This window comes from Triticum urartu, chromosome 5A (genome assembly GCF_056163025.1).
Source record: "Triticum urartu cultivar PI428250 chromosome 5A, HENAU_Tu73, whole genome shotgun sequence".
NCBI lineage: Eukaryota > Viridiplantae > Streptophyta > Magnoliopsida > Poales > Poaceae > Triticum > Triticum urartu.
Genome location: NC_141877.1, coordinates 562,370,500 through 562,390,247, shown reverse-complemented (window position 1 = coordinate 562,390,247; position 19,748 = coordinate 562,370,500). Strand labels below are relative to the sequence as shown.

General features: G+C 50.3%; 1 protein-coding gene and 1 pseudogene across 1 annotated transcript; both read left to right on the top strand.

The window, feature by feature from the left end:
* The first annotated feature begins 443 nt into the window (after positions 1 to 443).
* On the top strand, positions 444 to 2,206 carry LOC147972889 (uncharacterized; annotated as a pseudogene).
* A 1,444-nt stretch (positions 2,207 to 3,650) lies between these two features.
* Positions 3,651 to 6,781, top strand: LOC147972888 (polyubiquitin-like). The gene is made up of 3 exons (XM_087524490.1): positions 3,651 to 3,698; positions 5,048 to 5,541; positions 6,367 to 6,781. The coding sequence occupies exons 1-3, from the start codon at positions 3,651 to 3,653 to the stop codon at positions 6,779 to 6,781; spliced, it is 957 nt and encodes a 318-aa protein (XP_087380616.1).
* The last annotated feature ends 12,967 nt before the right edge of the window (positions 6,782 to 19,748 follow it).

The following is a 19,748-nucleotide window of genomic DNA, read 5'->3' as shown; positions in this document are numbered from 1 at the left end:
GGAGCCCCCTCGCACCTCGGTTGCCTACTTGTTCAGCCGGCGTTGTAGACAACAACGTACTCGAATCTGTACAGATCGTCAAGAAAAGCAGAGTTGCCCGACTCTTGTCCGTAGTTTTAGCAATTAGCAGCATGTGCTTTCATGTTTTGGAGCATCGTATATAAATGTCAGTGGCGAAGATCTGTCACTGGGAGCTCTTGCTATTGTGTAGCTCCAAAATAAAGGCTCAGTTAGTACACTGTGAAGTTGGAAAGAAATATTCTCTTAACGAAGTTGCAGCAACAATCTTATTGATTTCTTATTATGTTTGTCTTTATGTCGACCATCTTTTGCATTTTGACCGGTGTGAATATGTTACTTTGTACAGATTTTACCTACACGTTACATTGCAATTTGTGTTAGCTTCCTCATTTAGAAAGGAATTTATGTTGCTACTGATATCGATGCCTTGTGCGTTCGATGTAGAACTCCACGAGGGTGACTTGGAGGATGTCAGAGCTTGTAGAGGTCTTCTTGCCCTCCGTAACACTGAATCTAAGGTAATGTACTTGCCGAGAAATCAGATGCATTGGTCAAAAGCTTGCACTCCAGCTTGTGCATCTCATCGACTTCCCTAATTCTTTGTTGGCTCTCTTAATGTTAATCAAAACTGAAGGAGGTTCAAGATCGCCTAGAGCTTGGGGATCATGAGCACAGTGTAAAAGTGTTGAGAGCAAACCTTAGAAAACTAAAAGGAGCTTTTGAGACCCTGTTGTCGAAGAAGGATAAGGATGTTTATTCCGTAAAAGATGTTCTTTTGAACCAGTTGAGGACCATGGAAAAGGACAACGCGCTCTTTGAGAACAAGAAACTAGAGGCAGCACAGGCTATTGAAGAAGCGAAGAAGCATCAGCAAAATGTACAGGCGATGCACGTCGCAGCCCAAAACAAGGACAATGAGATTGGCAGACTCCAAGCAGAAGCTCTCGTGGCTCAACAGAAGCTACATGAAATGGGTTCCTTGCTGAAGGAGAAAGATGAAGTTATTGAAAAACTCCGTGCAGAAAACATCGGATTACTTGCTGTAAAGGATTTTGTTTGGAGTCAGTTCAATATAAAGGAGCAGGAGTTGCTGGACTATGCTATGCTTCTTAAGGACAAGGAACTGCGGCAACACAAGCTACTGAAGCAACGCAAAAGCTTGTAAAGGAGAATCACATGATGGAAGCAGAAGTTGTTGATTATGGAAACAAGATAGTGATTTTAGAGGATAAGCTAAAGGAGATGCGCTCCTTGGTGAAGGAGAAAGATGATGAAATCCAAGAACTCAAAAATCGCCAACCTGAGATCACTAGCCTGAAACGCAAGTGTGCCTCTTCCTTATCAAATGTAAGTACGCCATTTCCAAGTGTAGTATCCTTTGAGTGTTATTTGTGTCGTGATCATGTCTTGCCACATATAGTCAATGGACAATATTTTGTTTACTACTCCCTCCGTTCCTAAATATAAGTCTTTGGGGAGATTTCACTATGGATTACATACAGAGCAAAATGAGTGAATCATACTTTAAAATGTATCTATATACATCCGTATGTGATCAATAGTGGAATCTCTACAAAGACTTATATTTAGAAACGGAGGGAGTATGTAAATTTGCATGATAAAATTTTAACATTGAAATGGTTATTTTTCTAAATTCACTTATGTCAGTTTGGTTGTTTCATCTCATGCTGTGTGATGGTCAACTGACGTTGTGCTAATTTTCTAATATATATAGTAGAATAACTAGTTTTTCTTTATAGTCCAATGATTGCTTTCTTATATGTGCCACTGTAAGTTTGTGCTGAAAGGACATGAGCGTCCAAATTCTTTGTTGGATGCATGCATCAGCTATGTGCTGCTGGAAACACGACCAAGAATAAAGTGTATATATTAGGTTTGCCTTTATATGATACTCGTATCTGCCATCTGGTATCTATATAGGACCATCGTAATGCTCTTGTGGAGAGTGCTAATGAGTATGTTCTGTAACAGGAGACTAGTAAAAAGCGCAGGAGGGATATCATTGGAATGCATATAGCTTCTATTCGGCGATGCAAGTCCGGCAGACACTGTTTTGGACATCGCACAGTGAGTCTCCCTTCACTCACTATTTCCCACCCCAACTCCATCTTTACGCTGTGCATCCCAGATCTACATTCTTGTTGCTAATCTCCTCAAGTTCTAGTGAACTTCATTGGTTAATCTCCTGCTCAACAATCTTGTAGTGCCTTCTTATCTACTCCCTCCATTCCAAATTACTCATCGTGGTTTTAGTTCAAATTTGAACTAAAACCACGACGAGTAATTTGGAATGGAGGGAGTAGAATTGAGTAAACCTATGTCTTCATGTTCTGCATCTGCTATCTGAGTTTTTTTTTTTTGCACAATGATATATGCCTTGCAGAATTATATCACCTCCAAATTTTCTTGTACCTGTTCAGCACTTAGCATTGCCTTTTACTGTCTTGTTTATGGACAATGACTGATCTGAGAAACTTTATAAATCATTGACATTTTGTGCTGGATAATAATGTATTATGGGACGATGTTTTATATCATAACACGTTGTTGTTAATGCTTATATGTTACAAGATATTCTAAATCATAATACAGTTGTTGATGATACTAGTGGCATACAAACTCATGATATGCATGACATCTAGAAAGTATTGGATAATACTACTTAGGTGGAAAAGGCCCTTTTTATTATTTTCCAAGTGCACCAAAGTATTATTGTTGTCCATTTACTCCATCTAAGTATGAATACTTCATCCACTATGTCTGGTTTTTTGACGTAATATCACATTTGAACATTATTAATCACAGAAAATCCTGACGAGTTATCTTGTTCCTCTGTCATTCTCTTGCACCTCTCTGAATTACCCACATCTTCCTCTGTGTGGGTACTGATACGCATACCGCTGACAAATACCGGTTTGAGGGGTGCGGTGACCACGTACATATCCTTAGAATGAGTAAAATGGGCCCCAAAAAAATACTTTGGGCATTAAGTGGACAAACCCTACACTTCAGGCCAGGGTAGAAAAGTGAACTTCTTCCTGATGTATTTGCTATCTGTGGATTAATTTGGAGGGGCAACTCGTAAAATATGTGGCTGATCTCATATGATGGATCAGACCTTAGGAATTATTAGATGGAGGTTGTCAAAATAGTTCGTCTTCTGTTCCTATCTATAAGAAGAGACATGATCTGTTGTATTTTCTCTTGAGTAGTTTGTCCTCATCTATCTATCAATTTTGTGTGAGATACTGGATTGCTTGCAATTTTGCATGTGTGTGTTTTAGCTTCGCAATTTTGTGTTAGATCCTTGATTTTTTTATTTGTTTATGAAAAAGTATAACAGGATAATCAAAGATAGTCCTAATATTCATGTTGATCATTCATTCTTAGTCCATGTGTAGTGTAAACGTCCCTAGTTGTTCTGATCTGAACTAGATTTCTTACCCATGCAACTGATATTGTTAACCCCATAAAATCTGTCGATTTGTTGTGGCTTATGAGTGGATTTTGGTTCTTGGTTCTACCAATTTGATGGAATTTGTGTTTGGTGGCTTTAACGGATGCTCTTTGTCTAAAAATAGCTCATGTTTCGTATGCTTGTTCAACAGATGCATGTCTTTGTCAAGACCACAAATAGTAGGACGTACACTCTTAAGGTCAAAAACTTAGCCGCCGCCGCCGCAAACTCCCTCCTCCCCTTCCTCCGCCACCACCGGAAGACGCCGCCGGGCTAAGCCCGGAGGCCGACGACGGTGGCGGGGGATCTCCTCTCTCGCGTGTCTCCAGGGTGGGGCGGACCCCAAGGCGTCGGATAGCGCGACCGATCTGGGATCTGCGGCAGGCGGCGGAGGCCGGCCCGTCCTCGGACGGCGACAGCTTGGCGCGGCAGGCCAGGGCTGCTGGTGCTGCGGATGGCCCTTCGGGCGGCGGCGGCTGCGGCTGCGGTTGGCGGCGGCCAGCTTGGTTGCGGTGGCGTGCATGCTGTCTTTAGATCGGCGACGGCGGCATGGAGGGCCTGGTGGTCTCGTCGGCGGCACCTCCGATCAAATCTGTTCTGAGCGGTGCAGCCGGCGGTGGTGGTCATCTCTTCCGTCAGAGGTGGTCGGCCTGAGGCTGGGTGTTCGGATCTCGGGATCCGTCATCTGGCACCAGCTGCGAGTCGGGGAGACGTAGTTGCCGGTGAAAACCGGGTCGACGGCAGGCGATGGCGGCGTTCCACATCGTTACCTTGATGAAGGCATCGTCATGTGACTTCCGTCGACCCACTTGTATTGCTCCGGGGGAAACCCTAGGATCTGGTGTTCCAGACCGGACGATGACGGCACTGCGGTGTCGTTTCTCTCTTGGGAGCGTCGTTTTATGGAGCAGCGCTGGAAGTCAGAGGCAGGAGGTGGAGCGGCTTCGTCTTGCACGGAGCTTCGATGGAGATGTCAAGTCATGCCTGACCGATAGGTGCTACGCTTGGTCATGCCTGGTCGGCAGGTGCTACGCACGACAGATCCTTCAAGGGCTTCAAGTTGTGTCGGCTGGTGGTACGTGGCAGCATGGCACTGTGGTGTATCAGTGGCGACCGCGACGTGTACAGCTGTTTGCGCACAGGGAGGAGGTGTCGTTGGGCGTCGTGGTGGCGTCGATGATAGCTGGGCCGAGCAAGGTTGATGCATCAGTACAGTTCTGAAGATGGAGCGATGGCAGTTGGCGGCGGCGGCCTCTGAGAGCACGCCGGACTAGTGTGTGCCCCAAACCCGGCAAGTGGCTAGGTTGGGGTCTTAAGTCTTAGATGTTAGGCTTGGCTGCGATGTCTGTTTGGTATTAGGCCCAGGCTATCTGCGTCCCTTCATCAACTGGATAGATGTAGCGACAGTTTGTTGCTTAGACGGCGGCTTTAGTCTTACTATTGTATGACTTTGTAAGGTCTTGTGAGAATAATTAATAAAGTGGCCATATGCATCGCCCAGATGCAGAGGCCGGGGGTCATCCTCCTTTTCTAGAAAACCCTCTTAAGGTCAAGAGTTCAAATAAGATCGAGGATGTCGAGGCTAAAATGCGTGATCACGATCTAGACATGCAGGGTCTTATCTTTGCTGGCAAGAAGCTGGTGCATGGCGGCACCCTGGCAGATTACAACATTAAGAATCTGAGCACCCTGCAGCTTGTCCTTCACATGCGTATATCTGTCAAGACGCGGACTGGCAATGCGGTTAAGAGTTCAGATACCATCAAGCATGTGAAGGCGATGATTCAGAGTCAGGAGGACGTTCCTTGGGATGAGCAGGGTCTCATCTTTGCGGGCAAGCGGCTGAAGGATGGCCGCACCCTTGCAGATTACAACATTGAGACTTTCTGCACCTTTGAGCTTGTCCCTTTCCCTTTCCTGCATCTGAAAGTCAAGCAGCTGACCGGCGAGATCATTGATCTTGCGGTTTTGAGTTCAGATACTATCGAGGATGTCAAGGCGATGGTTTATGATCAGGTGGGCATTCCTTCGTACATGCAGCGCCTCATCTAGAGACCGGCTTTTTAGGACCCGGGTGTCCAGACTCCCGCTTATCACCACCGTTTGTAGATGGCAGGAGACCTGGTGATCTGTGGCACGGACTGCAACGTTGTTTGTTTTTGCAGGCCTAGTTGAATAGTACTCTGAATTACTTATCGCTCAAGTGGATGAATCTAACACTATTTTAGTGCTAGATACATCCATTTAAGCGACAAGTAATTTGGAACGGAGGGAGTAACAGCGAGAGCTAGGCCTTTCGTAGGTCCCTGTAGATTACTAGTAGGAGATTCCACAGCACATGTCACTTCCCGATGAACCCATTGCCTATAGAATACAAAATACCTTTTTTCCCGTCTCCCTCTCTCGCATCACCCCTCTCTGCTCCATTTTTTCTCTGACACACACCACTTCTCTCCCTTGTTTTCTTTCTTTCATGGCACCTCTCTCTCTCTCTCTGACAAAACAGCGTCCTCTCTCTCCTCCCCTCTCACTCTCATGGCCTCTCTCACAAGTGAAAGACACCAAAATCCCGGGACAAGAAATGTGGATGCTCTCTCTCTCTCCTTTCCTTTCTTCCCATCAAGAACAGTGACTGTAGTGCCGTACCTATCGGGGGTAGGCTGGTCATAGACAGACATCTACTGCTCGGTCCTATATCCCTGCCATGCGCCAAACTTCTCTGCTACCGCTGTGAGGCAAATGGGTTGACAAAGCTTCAGGGTGCTGCAAATTATCTGATCCTAGACAGACCCCAGCTCGAATCTCAGAGTGACTGGACGGGCTGATAAGGGGGTGCCGGGAGTCCCGGGTGCCACCACACCTTTTCCCCTCATCTATGCCGGCAAGCAGCTCGAGAATCACCGTACCCTGTCGGACTGCAATATTCATAAGTTGTGGGAGTGCGGGCTTCTCCTTGTCCCGTACATCGCAAGGAATAGTGTGATTCACATCAAGATGCTGACTGGCAAGACCATTTTTCCTGCCGTTAGCATTAGAGACACGATTAAGGATGTCAAGGCGAATATTCACAAGGAGGAGGGGATTCCCCCATCCCAACAATGTCTCTTCTTTTCCGGGAAGCCACTACTACACAATGACTGCACCCTGGGGAGCTACATCAGCGGGGATTTGAACGTCATCGTCATTCACCTTCTGTATTGGCGAGCGCTGCAACCTCGTCGGATTGTGGACAGAGCGCGCAGGCTGCGGAACAAGCATGAACTTGTGCACGGCTGTGCATAATGTGGTATGGTCCAATTTGTGTCAATGGAGTCTAAAGCGAAGTCGAACCGTTAGAAGTCTATTGTAATTCTGTCAGAAGTCGCCTGCATGCAATTTGTGTCAATGCAGCTGACTGTTTGTGGCTAGCTTAGGGTTTGTCTAATGGTTGGTCTGTGTTGGCTTTAATGGATGGTTGTCTTTGCTGGTTGGCTGAACCAGTGCTGGCGTACTCACTTGATTGGAAACTTGGGCACATGTTGCATGATATACATACTGTTTAAGATCAACCCTATTTCATTGGCAATCTAGACCAGTTTTCTCAGGTTTCCCAAGTGCTAGCTCCTAAATTAAATGCATCTCCACAGGAGGTGCATACATTTTAGCCATAAAACTCTTCCCTTTTGTTCTTCTTTTTTCTTACATGTTTCAGTACAAAGAAGTCGAAAAAGGAAATGGGAAGAGAAGAAGAATTAATGGCCATTTTGGAGGTCAAAAAAACCGCATATCAGCGATGGAGCTGTGTCGAGGTCGGGTGAAGAGGTGATTTGCCACAAGTCTTTTGGTGGTTGCCGGTGATGGGCCTTGGCATCATGCACAGAGAATTCTTCGGTCTTGATTTTTATCTAGGTTGATGGTTTTTGAGAAAATGCTAAGGTTCTACAGTCTTCTCAGTTTTGTTTGTTTACGTGACTTACTATGCAAAAAAAGAGGTGAAAGTAGTTATTCTAGGCACAAATTTCCAGTTCCATGCCTAATTGGTGTCATTATTAACATGTTTGGATGATGTCAAACTAAAGTTTACTGACTGTTTTAGCCATAACTAAGGGCATCTACAACTGGACTGCTTCAAACCCTTCCAAGAAGTCTGGACGGACAGCCAAACCACTACCGGACATTTTCTCAACAGGACCCCTCATAGCCATCCTAAATGTACGGGTTGTTGGCACTCGTCAAAACCAGCACATATATGGGTGTGGATATGGGACTGTTCGGACATGCCCGGACGTGGATGACGGGCCCAGGCTAACCCAGTTCGACCTCACATATACGCTACTTCGGACCAAACCATAGTCACTCTCGACTGCTCCGCTCTCCTCCTGTCCCATCCCCTTCCCTCTCCGTCGTCCTCTTCTTACTACCCTTATCTTTAACTCTTGTTCTTATTTTTTTAGAAAAGGAGAATGACCCCCGGCCTCTGCATCTGGGAGATGCATATGGCCACTTTATTGATTATTCTCGAGGACCTTACAAAGTATTACAAACAATATACCTGAATCCACCATCTTGGCAACATATGCCGCTACTCCTATCCATATGATGAAGGGATGCTAGCTGGGCCACTACCCAAACCACTCACCTAAACCTAACATCAAAAACCGGAAGCCCCAGCCGAGCCACATACCGGGTCTGGGGCACAATCCGGTCAGACGCACTCGTGTGTCGTCGCAGCCGTCTTCCACAGGCCCGTCTTCAGATTATATTGAGGCTTCTACCTTGTCTGGCCACTCTGCCATCGACGTCACCATGACGCCAGACAGCTACCTCCTCCTGCGCGAGTCCATCTCCGCGCATCGGACGCCGAGCCTCCACAACGCCATACCGCCGATCTCTGTCGCCATCAATGTGTGAGATGAAGTACCGCTCCACCACGGCAGGTACAAGGTAAGGAAGGGCGAGGTCCCCATCGAAGACACGGCCGGACGGGCCGCCACCAGGAACCAGACAAGCTCGCCATACACGCCCAACATACCCATGCCCAAGTCGGCGCCTTCAAGAAGGTGACGACGTTGTGGCGCCGCCGCCGCTTAGCCACCGGGGCTAGGGTTTTCACCCGGGCGCAGGGGAGTGGGGGAGGCAGGGGAAGTTGAGCCTCGGCGCCGCCACCAAGGAGGGAATGGCGTCCGGGACGCCATCGACGCCGTGGTCGCCACCGGCGGCCAAGCACCCTGCCGCCACCTCCGAACCAGCCACAGCATCAGCAGGCGCGTGCACGCCGGAGATCCAGGTCGGCCAGGAGGTCATGCGTCACGAGCGGACCAGAACGCCTCAGATCTGACGAGGGGAGCCCGGGGCCTCCCTGCGCCACGACCAGCGCCCACCGGGACCTCGCTGCCCGCGCAGCCGAGGGGACCCGGCCGACCTCACCGACGAGCACTCCCCGCCGCCGGAGGCGCCGTCCGCACCAGCGAGGCCGCCGCCTCAAATCCGGGCCCTCACCACCGAAAGGGAGCGACAAGAGGCCTCGCCGCCGCCCTCACAGGCAGCCGCGCGGGGGCCCCGGCGACCGCCTCCGGCAGCAGCGAGGAGGAAGGAAAGGGGGAGGTGGCGGCGCGAGGGAACCCTAGGTCGCCCCCGAGTCGCCCTCGGGAGAGCCTAAAAAGAAGAGGTCTAAGGTAAAACTTATAATTGCATAGCTGGTCCCAAGTCTCTAAAAATTGGGGGAGAATTTCACTTCCCCGGCCTCTACACCAACTAGAAATGCATACGGCCATTTTAGTATGAGTACCAAGATAAACATGGTCCTCAGAATTTTTTAAATGAGTATTAAGATATTTTTTTATGAGTGGTTCCACCATACATCAAACTTGATCCTCAATAAATGGGGAAAATCCCTATGCATCAGTTGTCAATTCTAAGAATTGAACTCGGGTCGTTAGGCTGCACAACTGCATCCCCAACCACTGAGCCAAGACTCTCTTTGCAACTCTTGTTCTTATACTTATCCTTGGACCTTGGCGCTGAAACAAAAGAACTCCCATGAGGGTTAGAATGAAGATATAACGCTTGAATTGTAAGAGAATTTTGGCTGAAGACACTGATCAAGACCGATGGCTTCATGGGAACCCTTCATGATCCTCAAGCGTTTGCATGAACCAACAAACATCCTGCAAGGTAATTGATCATTAGCCGACGAAATAAACTGAAGCGTGGACCTCGCGGATGAGCTCGTAAATACGGGAGTAGATAAGGGGGACGCAGGAGTGGAGTAACATAGAGGGTGTTTGGATTCAAGAGACTTATTTTAGTCTGACTAAAAATAATCTCTTTAAGAGGCTAAAGTTCTAAGCACCTCTGACTAAAGAGGGGTTAAAACTAGTCTTAAGACTAAAATATTTTAGTCAGAGGTACCCATACTAAAATGTGGATTAGTTCTCTCTCTTTTCATTTAACTCATCTTTTTTAACACATGCGAATTCTGGATTGAAGGGTTTGGAGGATAATAAATGCTCATTAACTTGATTTTAGTCTCTTTAATATTTGAATTCAAGCATGAGTAAGGCTACTAAGTTTTAGTCCCACTACTTTTAATCATGAGACTAAAACATATCCAAGCACCCTCGTACCCATGAAGCAAGCGAGCGGCTGTGTGATTGGGATTAGAGCCGATCGACGGGATAGTACACAATCTACACATGCAAGCAAGTCATCAGCAGCTGCGTGAAATATACAACTCCTGCGCCGCCCGGAATATACAACGCACCTCCCTCCCCGGGGGCCCTGTCTAGAAATATGCTCCGCCGCATGTGCCCGATCGATTCCTGCTGCCGCCAGCAAGGCTTCGTTCCACGGATCAGCAAGCACGATCCATCCAAGAAACTGCATGCATGATGCAGCGAAGAACGACGAGAGACGCTAGCTGCATGCAGCCGAGGCCAACAAGTTTTACTCGCAGCCTGCATGCTGCATGCTGCATGCTGCTCGTACTCGCACCATGCACGGACAGTTTTACTTTTCCTGTACGGTACGGTACCGTCTGCGGCCGGCAGGTAGGCATTGGTAGACGTGCCCCCCTAAATCAATCCGGGTGTTGAAAAAAATGGCGCTGCTGTCTGGTTTTGAGAGGAAAACTGCTCCTGTTGCTGCTGGTTTTACACTCTGGCCTCTGGGTCACTGGCTTGCATGAGTGAACTGCATGGAACAAACGGCAGATGTGTCGTGTCTGAGTGGTGGGCTGCTGGCTGCGCCGACGACGCAGGGGCACGTCTGGGTGTCGCGGGCGGGCGGGCAGGCAGGCAGGGACTGAGCCCACGCACGCAGCACGCTAGCTGGCTCCATGTACTCACGTACACATTTCTCAAAAAAAAAAAAGTACGTATGTACACGGTACAGATGGTACGTAATACTATCTTGGACTTCTTCTCCCGGGAATCCGGCCAGTGGTGCTGGCAGCCACCATAGCTTTCTTTTCTCTCCTTGTCTATTTGACCTTGTGAATTGTGATCACTCAACTCTACCAAGTAGGAGCACTGTGCTATAGTACTCGCTAGTGCTACGTTCATACTGGTGGTGCTGCTGTTTTCTTATGCCGATCTGCGGTGCGGCAGCCGGCAGGTCAACTGAGCAAGCCAGGCAGTGGCTGCAATTCGTTAGGACGAAGCAAGATTCCCAACTCTTTGGAAATCGGAGCCGGCGGGATCGCCACTAGGTAGCAGCAGATCTAGATCGGTCGTGGTAGAGGTAGAAGTGCGGGTGAAGGAAAGGAGGCCGGCCGGCGTATGTCTGAGTGTAGGTGGAGCAAAGCATGGCCGGGCTGCCTGCCAGTACCCTCTGCCCCCGAGTAGACGGTCGCCTGCACGACGACACGGCCCGCGCCCACCCATGCCGGCGCATGCATGCACGCTGCATGGGAACGCGCCGTGCGTGCGTGCAGCTCGCCGTCACCCCGCCCACGCCCCCGGATCTCCGTAATCCGTATCCTCCTCTAGATCCCGAGACAGGGACGACACTGCCGGCGCATGGATCTCGGCGATGACATGGGTGGACTGGGAGCAGGGCCGAGACAGCCATGTGTGCAGCCGGTTCGGCCGGCCGTGCCGCTCCCCTGTCGCCGTCGGCACCCACTCGCTGTCGGCCGCGAGCGACGTCGGTTAATGGGAGCTTTTGCTTTTCTCTCCTATCCTCGTCGCCGTACGTGATGATTGCTCTGGCGATCGAGCTGGCCCTCCTCGACACGACCGGGGCGGGTCAGTGCGCGCGCGCCCGCGGTGATCGGGTGACACCAACAGTGGGCGTGAAGCTAGCGTGATGTTGACACGGATCCGACATCGAGCACTACGTACGCGCGCGATCGATCAACATACTGCGCGCTGGCTAGCTAGCTGCTGATTTACAGTTTAGCCGTGTCGCCGTCGCGCTCGAAAGTTGGCTCGTGCGTGTTGCTCACCGCGTAGTCGTGGTGGTCGGGTGGAGGTGCCAATCGAGTGTACGTGTTGACACTGGAACAGAGCAGAACGGCACCTACGTACCTTAGCCTCGTCAACAATTATATAAAGGTCTCCTGTTTTCCCTTGCCAGTTTTGGATGTGCGATCGTCCGAGAGTTGTTATGGTGGCCATTGCCATGATCGGGTCCTCTACTCTACCAAAAAGAAGCTGTGCGTTCTGATTCTAGCTAGCTTGTGCACGAGGGCTGGCGAGAGGAATCGATCGTTGATCGAAGCTAACCACACGTGTCATGCCGGATGCCGCAAACAAAGTCTAAACTCGCAGCAAATGCCTCGCCGACACATATGACCGTGCACTCATGATACCAACTTAGCAGCAGGCATGGAGGCGTGCAGCCAGACTGGCGAGACATACATGATCCAACAGCTAGCTAGCTAACCAGAGCTTGGAGAAGGCACGAAAAGAAGCATGCATGCACTGCACTGCACCAACGGAGACCGGGGGACCGCCGGCGACCGCGACCCCGACGCGCAACCGCACGCTACGTGCGTGCAGTGCAGGTGCGGTGGCGCTGCTGCTACACCGCTTGCCTAGCCTAGCCCAGCCCAGCCCAGCAAGCGCACATGAAAGGAATTAAAACCTCCGAGCCCCCACCGCCGGTACGGTGACCGGTCGACCCATCCATCTTGAGCGAGCGCGCACGCACGAACGCGTCGCAGTTACGCGGGCGTTCGAGCATGCAACGGGTAAGTTCTGGCCAATCGATCACACGCACGGACGGACGATCGACGGGACGATCAATCTACGCCGAGAGATAGACATGCCGCTCTTGGCGAGGCGGGAGGGAGACACGTCCACGTGCGCATGCATGGACGAACCATCCGTGCATGATTGGCATGCATGCCGGTCGAGATGATGGCCGGGGCGGAGATGGATGCATGGTAGTACGTGCTTCACCTGCATGCATGGCGTCATGGGGCGCGTGGACCGGCATGCCGGCCGGCCGGCGCTGCGGAATGGAAGGTGCGGTACGTGCTCATGCATGGGCTGGTTCCTTCTCCTTCCGCCCCGGGGCCCCGCCGGAGCGCGACGCTGTTCACGTCCCACGGCACCGTGCACGCGCGCGCCCGCATGCAGTGGGGATCGACTTATCCGTTCCGAGCTCCTGTTCTGAGACACTGCGTTCTCCCTGGTCCGTTGGTCCATCGTTTCGCTCGCAGCTCACGTGCTAGTGGTGCCGCGCCAAAACCATCGATCCATGCAGGACAGGACCACGCTTACGGCTTAACCACCGTATTAGTACGTGTATTTGGGCATGTTGTTAGTTATAATCGGCTGCACGGCAGCCTGCTAGCTTCTCTAAATGCCACCGGAAAACGGAAAAAGTCTATTTCTATACCTATTATATATATATATATATATATATACTATTAAAAGAAATAGGTATTTTATTAGGTACACATGACACGTATAGCCATGATTATGTACTAGAAAAAAAGTACTAGGCACGTCCTATGTCCGGACTCTAAAACATCTATAGCCGTGGTCACGTATACATATACTAGGAAAAAAAGATGTACTAACCACATCCGGACTCTAAACGTAAAAGGGAAAGTACAAACGTATGTATACAAGGAATATCAAACCAAAGACAATTCTTCACTTGGTCAAAAATGGGTAAGGGCGAATCAACCTGTGGTTGAGTTGGTTAGGTGGACAGTGGTATCCCCAACCCATCGGGGTTTAAATCCTGGTGCTCGCATTATTCCTGGATTTATTTCAGGATTTTCGGCGATGCGCTTTCAGTGGGAGGCGACTTCGTAAATCTCAAGATGATATGCCGGCTCAGTCTTTCGGAGGTTCATAGGGATAGAGTGTGCATGTGTGCGTTTATAGGGTGAGTGTATGCGCGTGTATATGAGCGCTTGTGTCTGTACTGATGCTCAAAAAAGGGTAAGGCACATGATAACATTATCTATGCTACAATGGACGTCCTCTCTCGAATTGGTTGTTCACAAAGCCAACTATTTTACGATAGACTTTCCTTTTTTTCTCCGGATAGACTCCTATACGCACGGCTGTGTTGATATTTTTTCACGATAGACTTCCTCTTTTTTTCCCGGATAGACTCCCATATGTACCGCTGTGTTGATTTTTCCTTTGCATGGTCATGGCTGACTCCCATATGCACGGCTGTGGTGATATTTTGTTTGCATGGTCACGGTATAACAAATTAGAGGTCATAGATCACCATACATCTAAAAAAAATTAATATATTATTTTGATCTGTATACTTTCAGCATAAAAAATATGGTCTATTGATCTTAATTTTATGCCCCCGCGAAAAAAAAGATATTGATTTTTACGGTTGAGATTAAAAGATAGAAATCCAACAAAAAGATAAAAAAATAGGAAAAGTTACACATAACTATCGTTATGTACACATGAATTTAAGTTAGCACGTACAATCTATACCTACTATATTGTCCCGTTTTTAATTTTTTTAAAAAACTACCAGCAACTGCTGGCCTTTTATATTATGAGGCAGGGAGCAATATTTACAAGGCCGGACGCACGGTCTGAAGGAAGAAGTTCGGAGAAAAGAAAGAGGCCCTAAGGAACACAGTGGGTAGGGTGCTCTCTCACGTCGGAACCCCAAAGGGATGCTGCATGCATCTTGCTCCCGCCAGTCTCCATGATTCCAAGGATCCCAGAACTGCCTGGAGGATGGCCGAGGGCGCGACTATCTTCTTCTGGAACACTCTACGGTTGTGTTTGAGCCAAAGCTCCCATGAGATGAGTATGGTGAGAGACCGGACACCTTTCTGATGCTCAACAGATGTGGCATTGAGGATATGAGACCAGAATGTCTCCGAGCGGTTGCTATCCGGCCAAGTGTTCGGGTCGAGGGCGGCGCAGCCGTACCTGTCGGGGATATACCCCGCGGTATGACCCGGCCGAAAGTATGACCCGACCGGACTTGGCGCTTCACCGATGACCCGCGGGAGGACTGGCGATTCACGGGTCTGGCGGCTCACTGATCAGACGACTCACGAGCCTGGTGACTCACGGATGGCCCAAGGCCTAGAAGGCCGGCTCATATTATGGTGGGCCGGCTTAAGAGGAAAGGCGTGAGGAATATCTCCTTTACGAGGAAGCAAGATCCGGACTTGTAATCAACTTGTAAGAGAAGATAGACTAATCCTAGTCATACTAGGACTCCACATATAACCCGCCCCTCTAACTTATATAAGGAGGGGCAGGGCTCCCCAAAGAGGGACAAGCAACAAGAAACAATATCTAGGGCTAGACACAAAGAGGAGAGCCGGCTCACGGCGACTCCCTCATGATCATAATGAGACCTAGCCACAAACAGCACGTAGGGTTATTACCGGATGATGTTTCCCGGGGCCGGTGTTGAGTTCTTGGAGGGCGCACTCTCAGGGATCGAGAAACTCACGATTGACCGGTTGAAGAAGAGCCGGCATAAGACAATCACATAGGATTTGCTTTGGATCTGGGAGTATAGGATTTGAGTTGAAAAGAAATCAGGCTTGCATGGTGCGCGCCGCTGTGACCGGACGATCCGTTAAGATCGGATTGATTTTTCGTCATGAGATGGACGGAAGTTTTCCGCTGCAAATACCTTACACGTAGGTCGCCGAGTCGCTACAAATTACATCCTTACTTTTTATTTTTGGAAGGGAACTATGTATGGAGCAGATCACGTCCAGGGCGGGTGACATGAGTAATAGAGATCAGCATGGAAACGACCACGTGACCCGTCGGACGACCATGGACAGAGCCGGCAAATTTATCACCGGGAGGTCAAGATTATGGTTAAAAAAAATTGGAACTGGCAGATATGAGATTCGTGGAGATTCTAGGTTTGCGTGCGGCGCCTTACGCATTGCAGGGCGACCCGTTGAATTCGAGAAAAGATCGTTTTTTTCAGCTGCAGATGAGATCGGACAGGAATCTGATTCGACATCACCAGTACATGTATGGATCCGAGTCAGATTGCTGCTCCTCTCCACGTCTACATCAGTACGGGGCAAGGCTGCAGACTTGTTTAAACCGGCTGCAGAAATCCAAAGAGTAAAGAAACAATTATTGCATGGTGATGGAAAACTGCTCTCGTTTGGGGATCAGGAAATATCAGTACTACCCTGCTGCTACTTCAAGTGCAAAAGCGATCAAGCAAAAAAAAAGATATACGTCCACGCGTACATTCACCAAGGTCAACAGGAAGTCTGCAGCCGGCCGGGTTGATGATTATCGTCTATGGTTCTGTCAAAGCTTGCCGCTAAAGTCACAATATGTTTGAGGGAGAACAGTACGCTCAGAAATTCATTAAATGCCGTCATGCAACAGCACCAGTGCATGGTCGCCTTTTCCGTCGAGCCGCTGCTCCTCCGTGACCGATTACTACTGCCACCCGGTCGTCTTCACTCGCTGGCGTCGTTAAACCGCCAGCGCTGGGCCTCAACTCCAAGTTGCTAAAGCCGCCCCTACCGTAAAATTGCCTTGGCTGCTGTTACCGCTTCCGATGAGTACCAATGAGCGTTTCCTGCCGTTCCCTTTGCTGGTGTTGACAAAGCTATGAACCTAGAGTAAGGTCATGGACCTGCCCTAACTACCCTATCCAAAGACACCTTTAAAAAAATCATCTTTCAATCGACTTGAAGGTGTCTCATTCGACAGACTCGAAGACACTCGACCAAGAAGCAATCACTCGACCAAGACCCAACCACTCGACGGCCAGGAGACCTAAAGGCGCCCCGCACTCTAACGGTCGGTCATTAAGTAGCTTTTATGATCATCATAGCACTTTATTACTAGCGTTACCAGAAACGCCCTGCCTTAATGCACATTGAACCCTTCGTAACGTGGGCTGGCCGGGGTCCGAGACGTAGGGCTTTTACTTCCTCCGAGAAGGGCCTGAACTCGTAAACCTTGCGTCCTTACAACCTCTCCATAGCTAAGACCTCATCTCTCCATACTTACCCCCCCTACATTACTGTCAGAGTTAGAACCACGACAGTTGGCGCCCATCATGGGGCAGGTGTTTTAGCGTTTTGTTGGAGGAGTTGCGATCTTTTCCGACCCGAATCATCATGGTTTTCGACGGAGTTTTGGTGGAGGGCCGCGAGATCCGTCTCGGCACGCTCATGTTCATCGCCGACGACTCCGCCTGGCTTCAGGAGGCTCCGCTCGACGTGGACGCACTCCCTATCTGCAGGGCAACGCACTTTCGCGCGTGCGTCCGCGGCGTTCTCCTGCGGCAACCGTCGACCCCTTACCGGTCGGCCCTGTGCTGTCCTCCCTCCCCGTTCCCCGCCGGCGCAAGCGCTCCGGTCGGTCGAGACTTCAGCGGTGGGTGAGACACGCGGTGGCCCGTCAGTCGGCCATCCCTCAAGTCGCAGCGATCGAGCCCGACGGATCCCTCTACGGCCTGTTCGACCTGTCGACTGGCTCCGAAGAGACCGCATCCGAGTGCGACAGCAGCGATCCGGCGGCGGAGGTTCTGATGGTCGATGGACCGCCCAGTCCCCCCCGTTTTACCCGCACCGATGGAGGCGCAGGAGGAGGCGACCCGTCGCGTCCCCATGAGGAGTATCTTCCCGAGCCTCTCACGTCGCTGCAGAGAGAAGAACTTCGCCGCCGAAACATGGATGCACTGCACACTCCTATCGTTGGAGAAACCCCCGAAGCTCGCGCCTTGGAGGACGCGCGCCTGGCAAACTTGGCTGAGCGCACTCGACTGGAGAACCTCCAGCGAGCACTCGACGAGCGGGCGCGACAACGGGTTCCCGAATCCAGTCGACGTCAGCTCTTCCCGCCCCGCAGGTATATCGGACTCCGATTTAGAATTTAGCAGCTGCGGCCCGTATAGCGTAGTCGATTCAGCCTTCCCAGTCAGAGGCTGGCAGAGGCTTGCTGCAGATCAGAGCGTTACTCCGGGCAGCAGGAGATTAGAATTCCGCTGTTTCTCAGTCACGGAACAGAATTCACAGCAGATCCGTTGCTGCGGACACGGTCCAGTCGGCTCACAACCCGAGATCGCCCCCGAGGTGTGAGGGACGCGGGGACCGGCGCGACCAGTATGGAAACCATGAGCAGTATGATCACCGAGTCGATCGTGACGGTCGACGCCGAGTGCCCACGCCTCCCCCGAGGAGCGGGTCGTATGTGCCTCGCCAGCAGGATGACAGGCGCCCCCATAGTGGTGGGCTAAGGATTCCAGTCGACCCCAGAGGGTAAGGCTTTGACGCGAGATCCATCCTCGTCCAGGGTCTGGTCGACAGGAACAGAGCTCACCGAGAAGGCCATGACAGAGATGCGCCTGCCAGCAGCAAAGTACATGTTTCGGGGCCAGAGTGCTTTAGTAGAGCCATCAGGGTTGCTGTGATTCCTCCCAATTTCAGGTTGGCGACTGGAGTCAGTAAGTTCACTGGCGAGTCCAAGCCTGATACTTGGCTTGAGGACTATCGAGTGGCCGTCCAGATTGGCGGTGGCAATGATGAAGTGGCCATGAAGCCCCTACCTCTCATGTTGGAGGGCTCGGCCAGAGCGTGGCTAAACCAGTTAGCACCTAGCAGCATTCACACTTGGGAAGATCTCTCCCGAGTGTTCGTCACCACATTTGAGGGCACATGCAAGCGACCAGCAGGACTGACAGAACTGCGGTCTTGTGTGCAGAAGCCGAATGAAACTTTGAGGGATTACATCCAGAGATGGATCATGTTACATCACTCGGTGGAAAATGTGTCTAACCACCAAGCAGTTTGTGCCTTCAAGGAAGGCGTCAAGTACAGAGAGCTAAATTTGAAATTCGGTCGAACCGGAGACATGTCCCTGAATCGGATGATGGAGATTGCCACCAAGTACGCTAATGGTGAAGACGAGGATCGATTCAGAAGTGGCAAGCTCAAGTCAGTCGCCCAAGAAACCGGAGGCAATTCCAATCGGAAGCAGAAGCGGAAGGCCGAGCCAGCGGCCCCCGGGGAAGCTTTAGCTTTGGCCCAAGGAAAGTCTAAAGGGAAACCTAAAGGGCCTTGGAACCCCAAAAAGGTTAAAGACCAGGAGGGAAATGATGTGTTGGACTTACCGTGTCTCGTCCACACGAAGAAAGATGAAGAGGGTAATTTTATTTACCCGAAACATACCACTCGGCAGTGTCGACTCTTGATCCAGCAGTTCCAGGGCAAGCAGCCCAAGGGAAAGGAAAAGGAGTCAGACAAGGTCGAGGACAAAGAGGACAGTGATGACAGATACCCTCAAGTCAATTCCACCCCGATGACTTTGCTGATGTTGAGAGCAAAAGTCGACTGAAAGTTATTAACCGAGAGGTGAATATGGTCGCTCCGGCGACACCTAGTTACCTGAAATGGTCTCAGACTGCCATAACATTCGACCAGTCCGACCACCCAACACACATTGCCACCCCTGGGAGGCAAGCTTTGGTGGTCGACCCAGTTGTTGAAGGCACTCGACTGACCAAAGTCCTGATGGATGGTGGCAGTGGTTTGAACATATTATACGCCGAGACATTGAAGGGGATGGGCATTCCGATGTCCAGACTCAGTGCCAGCAACATGAGCTTCCATGGAGTCATTCCTGGGAAGAAGGCTGAATCACTTGGCCAGATTGCTCTTGATGTGGTTTTCGGTGATTCCAAGAATTACCGCAAAGAAAAGTTGACATTTGAAGTTATAGACTTCCAGAGTGCCTATCACGCTATTTTGGGCAGGCCGGCTTATGCACGTTTCATGGCCCGACCATGTTACGTGTATCTCAAATTGAAGATGCCTGGCCCCAAA

Bases quoted from the DNA above. Each gene is read 5' to 3' on its own strand.
- LOC147972888 (XM_087524490.1), top strand. From the start codon at position 3,651: ATGCATGTCTTTGTCAAGACCACAAATAGTAGGACGTACACTCTTAAG. The intron at 3,699-5,047 runs GTCAAAAACTTA...AACCCTCTTAAG, and splicing joins GTAGGACGTACACTCTTAAG to GTCAAGAGTTCAAATAAGAT. The intron at 5,542-6,366 runs CCTCATCTAGAG...CACACCTTTTCC, and splicing joins ATTCCTTCGTACATGCAGCG to CCTCATCTATGCCGGCAAGC.